This window comes from Rhamphochromis longiceps, linkage group LG18 (genome assembly GCF_057381845.1).
Source record: "Rhamphochromis longiceps isolate RC_006_pf linkage group LG18, R_longiceps_female_GT1.1, whole genome shotgun sequence".
Classification (NCBI taxonomy): domain Eukaryota; kingdom Metazoa; phylum Chordata; class Actinopteri; order Cichliformes; family Cichlidae; genus Rhamphochromis; species Rhamphochromis longiceps.
Window position 1 is genome coordinate 21237269 of NC_140574.1, and position 12523 is coordinate 21249791.

Genomic DNA, 12523 nt, shown 5'->3' on the forward strand with positions numbered 1-12523 from the left:
AATAACAGATACACAATTAAATGACAGAAAATCCTGTTTTTCACTATCTGTTATGGATATTTTGGTTAGAAGCCAAACACTTTTTTAAATCAATCTCTAAAAGGTTAACGTTTTATAAATATGGGACAGCCTCGCAATGAGCTACCAGAAATTCTTCTTTTATTAAGTAGAAAAACTGAGATGAGTTTCACTCAACTGGTGATTTCCAAAGAGCTATTAGCCAAAAATCTGGCAATCTGGCATACTTCTGCATGGTTTACAGTGTATCCTTTAAAGAATCTGAAGAAACTGGAGCACAAAAGAAGAAGTGGCAGACCTTAAAAAAAATATTTACAGCTGATGAACAGTATCTGTAAGTGACATCCTTAAGAAATGGGAAAAAATCCAGCAAAGACCTGATCCACCATGTATTACCATCTGGAAATCGTCTAATTGGCAACAGTTTCAATTTTAAGTTTGACAATGATTGCAAACACACTGCTAGTGCAGTGAAACCATACCTAGATAGAAAAACACACATTAGAATTCCATTAGCCATGGATTGGCCTCCCTAGAACCTGAACCCAATAGCAGTGTTGGGTCATATGACAGAGAAAAGTACAAAAGAAGAAGCCCAGAGAACTGAACTCTACTTCAGACTGTGTTGAAGAATAAAGGTGCTCAAACCTTTTTTTGCCATATATACCGCATTCCTATACATTTATTTTGCTTGCACATTCCGATATATTACCTCAACTATTTACAATTTTCCTAGGAAAATATGAGAAGTGGCTTGAAACTTTCGCACAGTACTGTACCATCTATCAAGGAAGTGCAGTAAAAAAAATACCCCAAACATCGTTGAGAGGTCCAGAGACTAAAAACAGCTGAATTGAAGCCTCATTCAAAGAACGGCTATTTTGTTCCAGGCTCTAAGTGGGCCTGTACTGCTGTAAACATGGGGATTTTCGTTTGAAAGTATATAGGGACTGATGTGACTGTGGAGACAGCCTCAAGTGGCAATTTCAGAAACAGAATAGAATAGGCTTTTATTGTCGTTGTACATGTACAACAAAATTGTAGAGAAATATATAAAAAAATATATAAAATATAAATATAAAAACAAAAGTGAAAAGCACAACTGCACCCAATTATTCTATACACTAGTTCAGTGTTACCGTCTGGAGTGCTCACTCTGTAAAAGGCCTGATTAGCTAAGCACAAGTTAATAATGGGTGCAAGTAAACTTTACAGTACCAGAGTCTGCATTACAATTCACATCACAGTTCATATCAATTCACACCAAGAGATGAAAACAGATGAAGCGCATGCCAGTCTTTAATGTCAGGGAGAACACTTTTCATTCTGCCGGTACCATGTCTGCTGCTCCTTTATTTAAAATGAATCTACGAGACCACAGAGAGTCAAGCAATTCTTCCAACCCCTCCTCTTCCTCCTCTTTATTCGCTCCATCCAACCCTATGGGACGAGTGAGTGAGTCAGAAGCATAATGCTCCCTTATTAGCCCACTGATTCTGATGCACGCACGCACGCACACACACACACACACACACACACACACACACACACACACACACACACACACACACACACACACACACACACACACACACACAGAAGAGTGGCTCTACCACAAAGACAACAACAGCAAGGAAACAGTGAAGGACATCTTTCACATTATATATGTGGTTAGTTTGTGAGCGTGCGTGTGCGTGTGTGTATATGTGCGTGTTCCCGTGCTTGTCCTCGGTTTGCTCTCTGACACTTTATTCCTACTTCTTTTTTTTTTTGCTCCTTTCTTTCTCCCTCTCCTTGCTTTGCTCGTCTCTCTCTCTCACTCTCTCGCTCTCTCCCTGCCTACTTATGACTCAGAGGTGCGCAAAAAACTTTCTGTGTTCTATGCGCACACACTACTGCAAGCCAATAAGCCATACTGAAGTTTACACAAGGAGCCGAAGCCGAACGTTAGCTGCCTTTATAACTCTGGAGAAGTGGGTGGTGTCTGGAAAAAAAAAAGATTACATCTGAGGCTGAGGACTGGGATTAAGGTATCCCTGCCCACTACTGGCACACAAAGATATACAATGAACTGTGGATTAGAGGCAGCCGAGGAAAAGGTGAAAGAAAAAGTTTGTTTTTTAAATGTAAGCGTTTGACGATGCATTTACATCACTTGAACTCCCAGTGTATGGGTTTAAATAAATAAATAAATAATTTCAATTACATTTAAGAGCCAAGGTTTTACAAGAAAAAAGAAGCAAAAATATCTCATGTTGAAATTCAGTGAAATGTAACACTAATACTAGATATTAGTAGGCCATACCACTTCATTATTAGTGTGGTATAATTGCATTTAAGTCCTGAAACAAACAGATTAGTTGATACTGTTAAATATGAACATGTTTCTTTGGTAAATGGTGACATTTTCCATTGACTAATTGGGAAGTCGATGAATGTGATGCAGTAAAGTTTTGGTTGATCGTGTTAATCCTCTGTTTCATGCTGGTTTTGTTTTTGGGTTTTTTGGCTGGTAATGTGTTAGGTTGACCTCTGGCTTCACACTCTCTGACGGCAGGCTGCTCCGTGCCGGGCATGGGCACCGCGACCTCGGCTTAGCTCAGCTGGGTCATTGTGGAGCTGGGGCCAAAGTGGAGGTGGGAAAATGTGTGAGGTCTGTTAATGAGCTTGAGCAAAGCGATAGCGGGTGGTGGGGGGGTGAGGATGGTGAAGCAGAAAGAAGAGAGAGAGGCAACTGATACGTCTGGGCGATGACTCACCGATGCTGGGTATTTATAGCATCGGGAGGGAGGTGTGGGGGTGGAGGAGCGAAGTTTGTGGGGGTTTGGGAGGCAGCCAGGACAGCATCATCGCACCAACGGGGAGTGGTGAAGGAAGAGACAGAGACTGCAGAGATGAGGAAGCATCGGTGAAGGAAAAGGGCAGGAGAGGAAAGGAAGAGATGGAGGAGAGGTGGAAGAGTGGCAGAAGGGAGTGGTGGCAGGGTCCAAGAATGAGATGGAACTAGGCTAACTAACGGAAAGATCAGAGGACGAACTGTGGGGAGAAGTAGAGGAGGCAGAAATAGCATGCGCATTTAAAATTCTCAGAACAAAGACGGCTTGTCTTGTTGATAGTGCCACGCTGCAGGGACACTGTTAAACATCCAGTGAGCTCCATGTGGTGCGCAAGAAACACAGGCGCTGGCTTTCTAATAGAACAACAAAGCTACAGTAGGCTATTTCTGTGCTGGAGCTGGTATTAGAGCAACACCCAAAACATATTTAATGACTCACATTTGCAACAAAAAAAACACTTTTCCCAGCAGCTTTGCATTAAAAAAAAACTGTGTTTGCAGAGGAAGACTGGAAAAGGTGTCACGCTTTAATGAACATGACAATCATCTCTGTTACCAAGACAGTGTGGGTTACAGTTAAGCAAATTAGGAACATATTAGACTGTTAAGAACAACTAATTAGGGAGGCAAAAAGAGCAGCTGGAAAGGCAAAAATGTTGATGGATCATTCCTTTTCTTTTTTCTGTGAATATGTGCATTATTAATTCCAAACAGCTTCTCATATGGCCACAATAAATCTGATTAAATTGAATGTTTTCTGATTCATATTCTACAGTTTTAAAAAACAGGTTACTGTGGCGTGTGCTCGCTCTTATTCTTCTCTCTTCATTGACAGGATTTCTTCATCAATAAACACATCCTCACTGGGCCTCTGGTGACGTCAGCCAGTGCGTCATGCTGAATCCCTCACCATAGACACGAATCTGAGCACGTGTGCTCATATACGCATGCATGCGCAGCCACACACACATACACACATCCTCTCAGTATGATTCAGAACAACATGGCGAGTGCTCGCATTCATTAATATGTACAGTGTAAAGAAGCATGGGGTATGAAAGGTAACAACAAGGAGTGAAAAGAGTGATGCTGAGGTTGAGAGGCTAGTTGGGGGCACTGCTGAAAAGGGCTGAAGAGAAGTTAAAAGGAGAAGGGAAAAAATGTGGTTGCTAAAGAATCAGGCTGTGACGGTGGAGACAGCCAGGTAGGCATGACTAAAATAGCACCTTTGTCAGACGGTAAGAAAAAAAACATGAGATGAGGAGAGGAAAAGAATGGCACAAAGCCTGGTGTTCACTGGTGTTCACTATGCTTAAGTGAGCTAAAAAAAAAGAGGCACAAAATCATCAGAAATATATGTTTTAAATAGAAGTATGCACTTAAATAAGAGTGAAGGGAATCGTTTTTGTTAAACGCGTAGCTGGAAATTGGCAACGTCATGCTTAAACGTAAGTGCATGTTGTTTATCAGTTGGGAGCAAGTTCCCATGAACCCGGCCAAGACTCCAGGGTATTCCTGACACTTAGCCAAGAAACAGTGTTGGCGCACAAAACCTGTGAAATCGCCCCAAACATTCTGGTTTTGTACTGATTAAAGGAACAAGGTATATAATTGATTAGTGGAAGAACGATTTGTTTTGGCAAGACCCCTCATATTTCCAGTCCTTTTCATGAGCTAACTGGAAAAATTAGAGTGGCAACAACACTCTCATATAGCCTAACTCGAGAAAATTAATAAGCACATTTCCAAACATGTCGAACTATTTATTTTTGTTTTTTAATGGAAGGAATCCAAAGATGATCATTAGCAGAGGAGGAATGGAGGCTTGGCTGTTGAAGCCAGTCTCATTAAAGCAGAGATATTTGATCCAATCCCACAGGTCCTCTCCTGCATTCCTGTAGCATTACGTGGGCATTTGCCCTTTTAGAAAGGCTACGCTTGTATTGAATCTCCACCTTGTTTCATTCATTTCTCCTCTGCCCTCCCTATGCTGCTCAGCTAGCATGCTTCCTCTCCTTGTTTCTGTCCTTCCATCCTAATGGCTCAGACAACATATTGTGGCTCTAATCACCATCATCTCTGTTCCTGAAACAACCTGCCTCCTGAAGACAAGGACCATGCTTTACTTGCAGTAATTGGCTCAAGGAGAAGGATGAGCCAGATGGGTACAGCAGAAGGAGAAAATGTAATGAATGCACGTCACTGAGAAAACGGCCAGCTAAACTGGAGAGTCTAATGAAGGAGACAAGGATACCAACCTGTGGGAAGAGATGAAGGTGGAGGCAGATGAAAGGCAAGTGAGACAGCGTCACCATGGAGACGTTGGTTAAAAGGAAGGTGAGCCATGACAACGGGCGCGCCATTGCGCGTGCCCTCCCGCCTCATGATGTGGTGACTGGGGGTGGGTGGGTGAAGAGGTGAGGAGGAGTTAAACAAAACAAAGGAGGAGGAGGGGCTGACTACATGCAGCTCTATCTATATCTTCTTCTTTTTTTCGTTTTTTTCCGCACACAACATTATTTAAGCGCACACACTGAATGCTTAGACCATTCCAGGAAATCGGTGTTGATTGCTGAAGATCTCGGCTGAGTCACAGGTCCTTGAGCTGACTGATGCAAGAATCTGAACTCAGAGCATAAAGTAAAGTAAAACCAAACAAACAAAAAGACCATTTGTCACACAGTGTATGTGTTTGAGTTTGTATATGGGTGTGTACTCCTTTATTATAATGACGGAAGCAAGCCATTGTTGAGCTAGTCTAATTTTCTCCCCCCACATCTCTGGTTTATGTGCAAGGAAACAGCAGCGGTATCACCCAGAACAGCAGGGCTGCTGGGTTTAAACAGGAGTGAAAGAAATATATCATTTCATGATTATAGAGAACTTGCATGGTTTTACAGGTTGAAGAAGAAAGGAAGCAAAATGAAGTCACTTGCTGAAAGAATAATATTTTTAACATACAACCAAGACTGTCCATTAAGCAAATCATTTCCTCCTAGAAAAAGAGGCTCATTCTCAGTATTCTCTGACTACAGGTCAGAACATTGTGACTCTACATCTGTTTGCCTTGAAACCTGTAAATGTGTGGTTTTCATGCGTTTCTCTCTCAGGCCTAAAGGACCCCCACCCTGAAAAATACCAGCTCAGTTAATAAAGTCTGCACTGCACATCTGTGATTCTGAGTCTCTGCTTTGTTAGAAAAATGGCACGAGTCCATAAAAGGAATTCATGTCATGTTTTCTCTTCTCCCTGAAAAGCACCTTGAGTAAGAGCCGAATACAAAAAAGGTTCACGATCAAAACAGAGACGAAAAACTTTTCCTGCAAAAGTATGTAATTACGGGTCTTTTAAAGGAGGCTCTTTAAGCTCTTTAATTTTTTTACGAGGCTTATTTTTAATGGGGGGTGGGGTTGGGGGAGCTGAAGATGATAACTCTACTTGGTGAGATCTCCAGATCACAATCTGAGGAGCTGTGAAAGAGCTGGGTTGGAACACAGTGCCCTGACCTCAGCTCTTCTGATTTACCAGGACACCCTGACTGCCATGCTGTTGTTGTTTTTAAAATTATTTAGATAGTGCAGAACATCTTTGAGTTATTTTATCTGAAGGCAGAGCAGATGTAGAAGGAGGCTCAGAGAAATATTTCAGTGGAAAGATAAACTTCAGAACTGAATTAATGGAAGGGCGCCTCCAAAGCATACTTCTGTGTAACTTAGCAACCAAAGGAGGGAATGGTATCATCAACACTTTGCCAAAATGATTTCTGTTTTGTCTAATAATGGGCTTTGCTATCGATAGACTTATAGAGTTCAATGGAGAGAAAGAAGAAGAAGGGCACTGAAGAAGCAGGAAACAAAACCCATGAGAGGATGAGAGTGGCACTAAAGACTCGTAATCTAATTACTATCATTTTCTCCGTGCCCTGATGTTACTCTCATTGATAAAGAGAGAAAAAGACAGAGAGAATGCAATAGTGCCGTTCACTGGGAATGTTTATTTTCTTTTTAGCATCTGAAGTAATTAATCAGTACAGAATGATGCACAGAGACAGCACATCACAAGCCCCGGAGACGAATAACAGATTCAGTCAGTGAATCTTTTACCAGCAGCGGCCTGCTGGGATATGAGTTTAGAAACCTCTGATCCATCACTCAGAATCATCACAGTGCCCAGGGGGGTTGGTATAACTTCCACAACAAGAGATAAACACGCAAATAGAAGCGCACACATCCTTTAAACTCTACCAGATATTTAACAGCTCACGTCACAACATCCAGACCACCAGGCTGTTTTTCTTACTGACCCACAGCTCAGACACTGGCAGAGAAATATCTACTAAAATGTTGCTTGTTGCTTAAACATGCATTGCAGAAGTTATATTTAGAAGTTGAATAGCATTTGAGCATTTCTGACACATCGGCGTGCTTGTTTTTACACTGTAAAAGGACAAAAGGCAAAAATTTAAAAGGAGATTGAGCAGGGGACCATTTCCTTCAAACATGATGTGAGACAGCTCTCATTCACCCTGTCACTTTCACTCACGCACACAAGACATCGGCCAGCATCACGGCCAACAAATGAGCCAAAAATTGATCTTCAAGTAGTTCTGTGTGCTTGTTCACTTTCAGCAAAACAGATAGGCGACAGTAAGCATGTTCCATCATCAGTTTCTTAATATGCATGCAGGAAAATGTGCCCTTTTGAAGAGAGACACAGTTCAACTCAATTTATACAGCAGCGATGCGACTGCTGTGACCTCTGACACCGCTGCCGTCCCCCATGGCGATGGCTGTTTCTAAATGGAGAGTCACCACGTCCAGTGTGTGATGCTGAGAGCTAACACATTCTCCAAACACCACCACACCTCTCCTCCTTTCCCTTTAACTGTGTTTTGATCTGTGATTCAGTTTTTTTCCATTTGCTCCCCCCTCTCACACCCACACCCACACCGAGATGGACTTAAACAAGGCAGCAGGCACAGCAGCACAGTGGGTCTTTCAACGTCACGAGGGTCTCTGCAGCTCTTCAGCCGTACGTGACAGGCAGCTGACGGCACAGTCGAGTTTCAAAAGCACCTTCCTCCCTCCCCCATCCCTCTGTGACTTTTGGTACTGAGGATAAAGTAAAAGCAGTTTTTCTTTCTTTAAGAGATGTGAAAGGATGGAAAATATGAAACGATAGAGCAGGACAGCGGATGCAATTAGATGTGAGATGGAAATAGGGCAGGAAAGGCAGAGCTGGGCTGAAATGAAAGAGTACTTGTATGTGTGGGATGTCAGAGGACGCTGACCTGAAGCTCTTTAGAGACTTGAGATGTTGTTGGAGCATCAGAGGAGGGTTGTAAGGAGACACTTGAAACGAAAACATGAAACGGGAATACTACAGGAATGTTACTGTTCACATCAACTTAAATATATTAAGGTATTCAAACATGTGGATAAAGTATAACAAGTCTGTGTGGCATCTGTTCATGTACTGTAGAACCTTGGACACCTCGTGTAGTGCTCTTGATTGGTTTAGCATGAAGGCGTCACTGTGCGATAACAGTGATAGCCCAAGTGTTTAATAAGGCTTTTGATCTCACCATAAACTTCACCTGTCGCCACCTTTTATCTCGTCTGCTGTAGACCTTTACACCTTGTGGTCCTGCGGAATGCCGGAGCTTCTGGCCCCCAACAGAGGCCCAGTGTTTATCACATCTCTGTCATCGAAGGGAGAGAGAAAGAGAGAGCAGGAGAAGGAGGAGGGGTTTGGTGGGGGCTGCTCAACTGCGACAGCAACTCCGCGGTGGTTTTAGCCTGTGAGTCATCGCTAGAGGGTTTAACTCTTCCGATGCCGAGTTGAGAACGTGCAGCGATGTTGTTTTTCATGACCAAAAGTGCATTTTTAAGAACCTCTCGTTACAAAGAGGGATTTGGCGTTGGCACATTTAGTTCTACATCTCATAAAACTGGCGCCTAAGAGTTGGTTTCACTTCAATCAAATCAGCTCTCCTGTACATGCAAAGTTAACATTTTCATTGTTTCCACAGCTGAATCTAACAAACGGCTTTATTTCTTTTTGTTTTTCCCAAGCAGCAGCTCCAAACATCCTTCCTGTCAGCATCTTCTACACAGCGCTGCTGTGCAACAGACAGCGTCCAAGGCTATTTTTAAACGCAGCTATTAGTATGCCATATCATAAACCTGAATCATTTATATGGATTTTTAGGGCCGGTTATTGCGTGTGCTGTGTGATGACGCGGTGGTCAGGTGTTGCCTCATATAACCAGGGGAGCTGTCCGAGTGCTGAAAACAGAAGAGAACAGCACCGCTACTGAGGAGATGTCATACACCCTTACTGCTGTCTGAGCTTTACTGCCAAAGGTAAACCACGATTTCTTTTTTATTTATTTGATTCAGTTTTTTTTATTCTGATTCACATCTAGACGGGTAAAATTGAAAGACAGTCTTTTTTCTATTTTTTAAATCACAGCTTCTCGCAGATTTCGACACGTTCCGTTAGAACGAATGAAATAGAAAGAAAACTATATCCTTCTACAGTCGGGGATTACAGTGAGTTGTAATAACGGAGGATTGTTTTTAGTTAATGTGGATGCTGACGGGAGGAAATCTGATTTTTTTTAAGACGTCAATAACCAGACGGGGAGTGACTCATCCAGCGATGTGAATGTTTCTCCACGCGCACACCGACACATCGTTCAGTTTGCGAAGCGTAACTCCCCGACAGGCGCACAAACCCCAGATCAAAACAGAATTGTTTACGATCGTGCTCGTTGCTTCCTGATAAGCTTTTAGTTAAGATAACCGAAGAGAGGGAAATAATCTATGATCTTTTCCCCCTCCCAGCTGCTTCACCATCATTGTCCTCTCTCTTGTTTTCCAGGTAATAATTTGCCTATAATGCTGCATTTTCACCACAAGTTGCCCGCGGGGGGAGCCGTGGTCCTGCTCGCCTTCCTCCTTCATGGATGCGCCGTGCAGGCTGCGTCTCTCCCCCGTCACTACAGGCTCCGAGGAGGGGAGAGTGAGGGGCAGCCGGCTGCGTATCCACCCAGCGCCGACATGATGAAAGCCCTGGAGTACATTGAAAACCTGAAGCAGCAACGAAACGGGGGCCAGCCTGAACCCGTGGATTACGACGAAGTGGAGAAGTTCAGGGTCCTGCTTCAGCTCGCCTCGCAGCAGGACGAAGGTCCCGGGGATCACCAGCCTTCCCAGGGCATGCAGAGTCAGGACATTACCGCTGAGCAGCTGATGAAAGCTCTGCTCAGGTCCCTCCAGGATCAGACCGGGAAAGACGCAAAGCTTAGCCCCCCAACGCCGCCGAGAAATGACCGCCGAGCTCACAGGCACCGCACCAAAGATACTGAAATGCCTGAGGGCGCACCAGTAGATTACGGTAACTTCCCCAGACCCCACAAGAAGTACCCACTGATGTTTGAGGACGAGGAAAATACTGACGCTTCCAAGCGGGCCACCGAGGACCTGGATGAGCAGTACACACCCCAGAGCCTCGCCAATTTGCGGTCCATCTTTGATGAGCTCGGGAGGATGCCCACAATCGGTGGGCAGAAGAGAGACGGGGACGACGGGGAGGAAGAAGAGGACCGACTCAGCCTGAGAAACCAGGCCTATGAGGATGTGGCCGGAGGCGAGGAGTGGGTCCCCATGGAGGAGAGGGAAGAGGCGGAGGAGATGGTCAACGGGAGCCATGAAGAAATGGACAGGGCGCTCAGTGACCAGGAGGAATCAGAGAGGGAGGAGATGCAACGCCGGGCCAGCCAGAACCAAGAGGAGGCTGATGATGACACTAAGCTCGTAGATTACTACCTGCTGAAAGTCCTGGAGATGAGTGACCAGACGCAGAAGAGGGATAGGACCGGTGAGCAGAAAAAGAGACTGATCCGTCCCTCTATCGTGGATCCTCGGACCGTGAAGGAGTTGCTGGAGCTTTCCCTGAAGCTGCACGTCCCTCCACAAGACCTTATCGATATGCTGCTCACCGAGGAGCTCCGAAAGCTCCACCGCGATCCACAAGCCGCGGCTCGTTACACGAATGCTGGCCAAACCCCCAAGATAAGGTACTTCAGCCGCAGACTGCCGCTGAAAAGCAAGACTATCCCTGATGATATGGACAGAGAGGACTTTTTAGACATCATCGGGGTAGAGACAATCAGTAACGAGTACCCCGTGGTGCAGAGACCCATGAAGACCTCTCAGCCCTCAGACAGAATGCCTGCTGCGTCCAACCCTGCTGCAAATTCAGGTCCAGTTAAAATCCCCCCTCCCTCCGGACGTAGGGAGAACCTGTTTCTCTCCGAGCTCAACAAAATGCCCCTGAAGCGTGAGGCTGACAGTGACGACGACGACGGCGGTGACGTGGAAGACGAGGTGACAACATACCTGGCGGCAAAAATTCTCACAGAGTACCCCAACACCATCACCAAGCGGGACACCCAGGCGCAGCTGAAGGCGCAGTTCCCGTACGAGCTGTACGAGCGCGCAATGGACTACTTGGGGCAAGTGGACAATGAGAAAAGGCCACTGGTCAAGAGGGAAACCGAGGAGGCCACAGAGGAGAACGTAAAGCCCACAGAAATGCAGGGGAAAGAAAAGATAACGGCTAAAACCTCGGCCCCTCAAACCGTAAACGAAGAGGAGGAGCACCGTGAAAAAACAGTGGCCGGGATGTAGCCAGATGTCCTGCCAGACGCACGAAATTATGAATTTAGTATATATACTGTCTGAAAAATAAAGTTTGGTGGACGTGATCTAGTTTACAAATTTCTATTATATGAACTATAGCCGGTATGACTAATATCTCCCTAACGAAAATGAACTACAGCACTCTTACAAATCAAATAATAAAAAAATAGTCCCTACTTGCTGCAAGAACCTTATATTATTATTAATATATAGTTATACAAGAGATTTTAGGTTCCTCCCTTAGGTTGCGAACCTCTTGCGAATCTCAAATTGCCAGTTAATAAAGAAAAAGAAAAAAAAAGAATTAACAACCAAACCCAAGTTATTAAAGATTTGTGATGTTGTTGAAGGTTTGTTTACATTAAATGTGTTTGTAAACAGCACTATATTTTCAACTGTAATCAAATGAGTAACGGTAAAGATGCTTATTTTTCATCCATGTCAAAACTATTCAATTACATATGTGAATATTCATGTAAATTATTCAGTATGATGCTGACCGGGAATTTAAAAACACAAGTACACGGCGTATTTGGAGTACTATTGGAATATTATAGGAATTTTTCATTAGGGCAGTGTGCTGGCCTCAGAGCGAGTGTTGTTGTGACTCGTGATATATTCAGGGTTAGTGGATTTAATGTTGTTATTACAGATAATTATTTCCAAGTCTCAATATCAGAACGTCGCCTGCCTTCCAGCCCCTTTCATACTGCGAAGCTCTGTATTGTTGGCCTAACAGTGATTGTGCTATGTATGCTCATTTTTAAACCATTTTTGTACATGTTCAACAATGTGTGATCAATCACAGATGAATAAAGCATCAGCGGTATTATTTTTCTTCTTTCTGAGTTGTGTTGCCTTATTAAACAAATATAAATGTTGCATATAAAAGGAAGCCAAAGCAGCATGTGCATTATTTTGGGGGGGCGGGGATGGCGGGATACAGCGACATATATATGAG

General features: G+C 44.0%; 1 protein-coding gene across 1 annotated transcript; it reads left to right on the plus strand.

Annotated features, from left to right (window-relative positions):
- The first annotated feature begins 9016 nt into the window (after positions 1–9016).
- Positions 9017–12394, plus strand: scg2b (secretogranin II b). Its single transcript, XM_085389246.1, has 2 exons — positions 9017–9219; positions 9740–12394. The coding sequence occupies exon 2, from the start codon at positions 9757–9759 to the stop codon at positions 11548–11550; it is 1794 nt and encodes a 597-aa protein (XP_085245372.1). The 5' UTR covers positions 9017–9219; positions 9740–9756; the 3' UTR covers positions 11551–12394.
- The last annotated feature ends 129 nt before the right edge of the window (positions 12395–12523 follow it).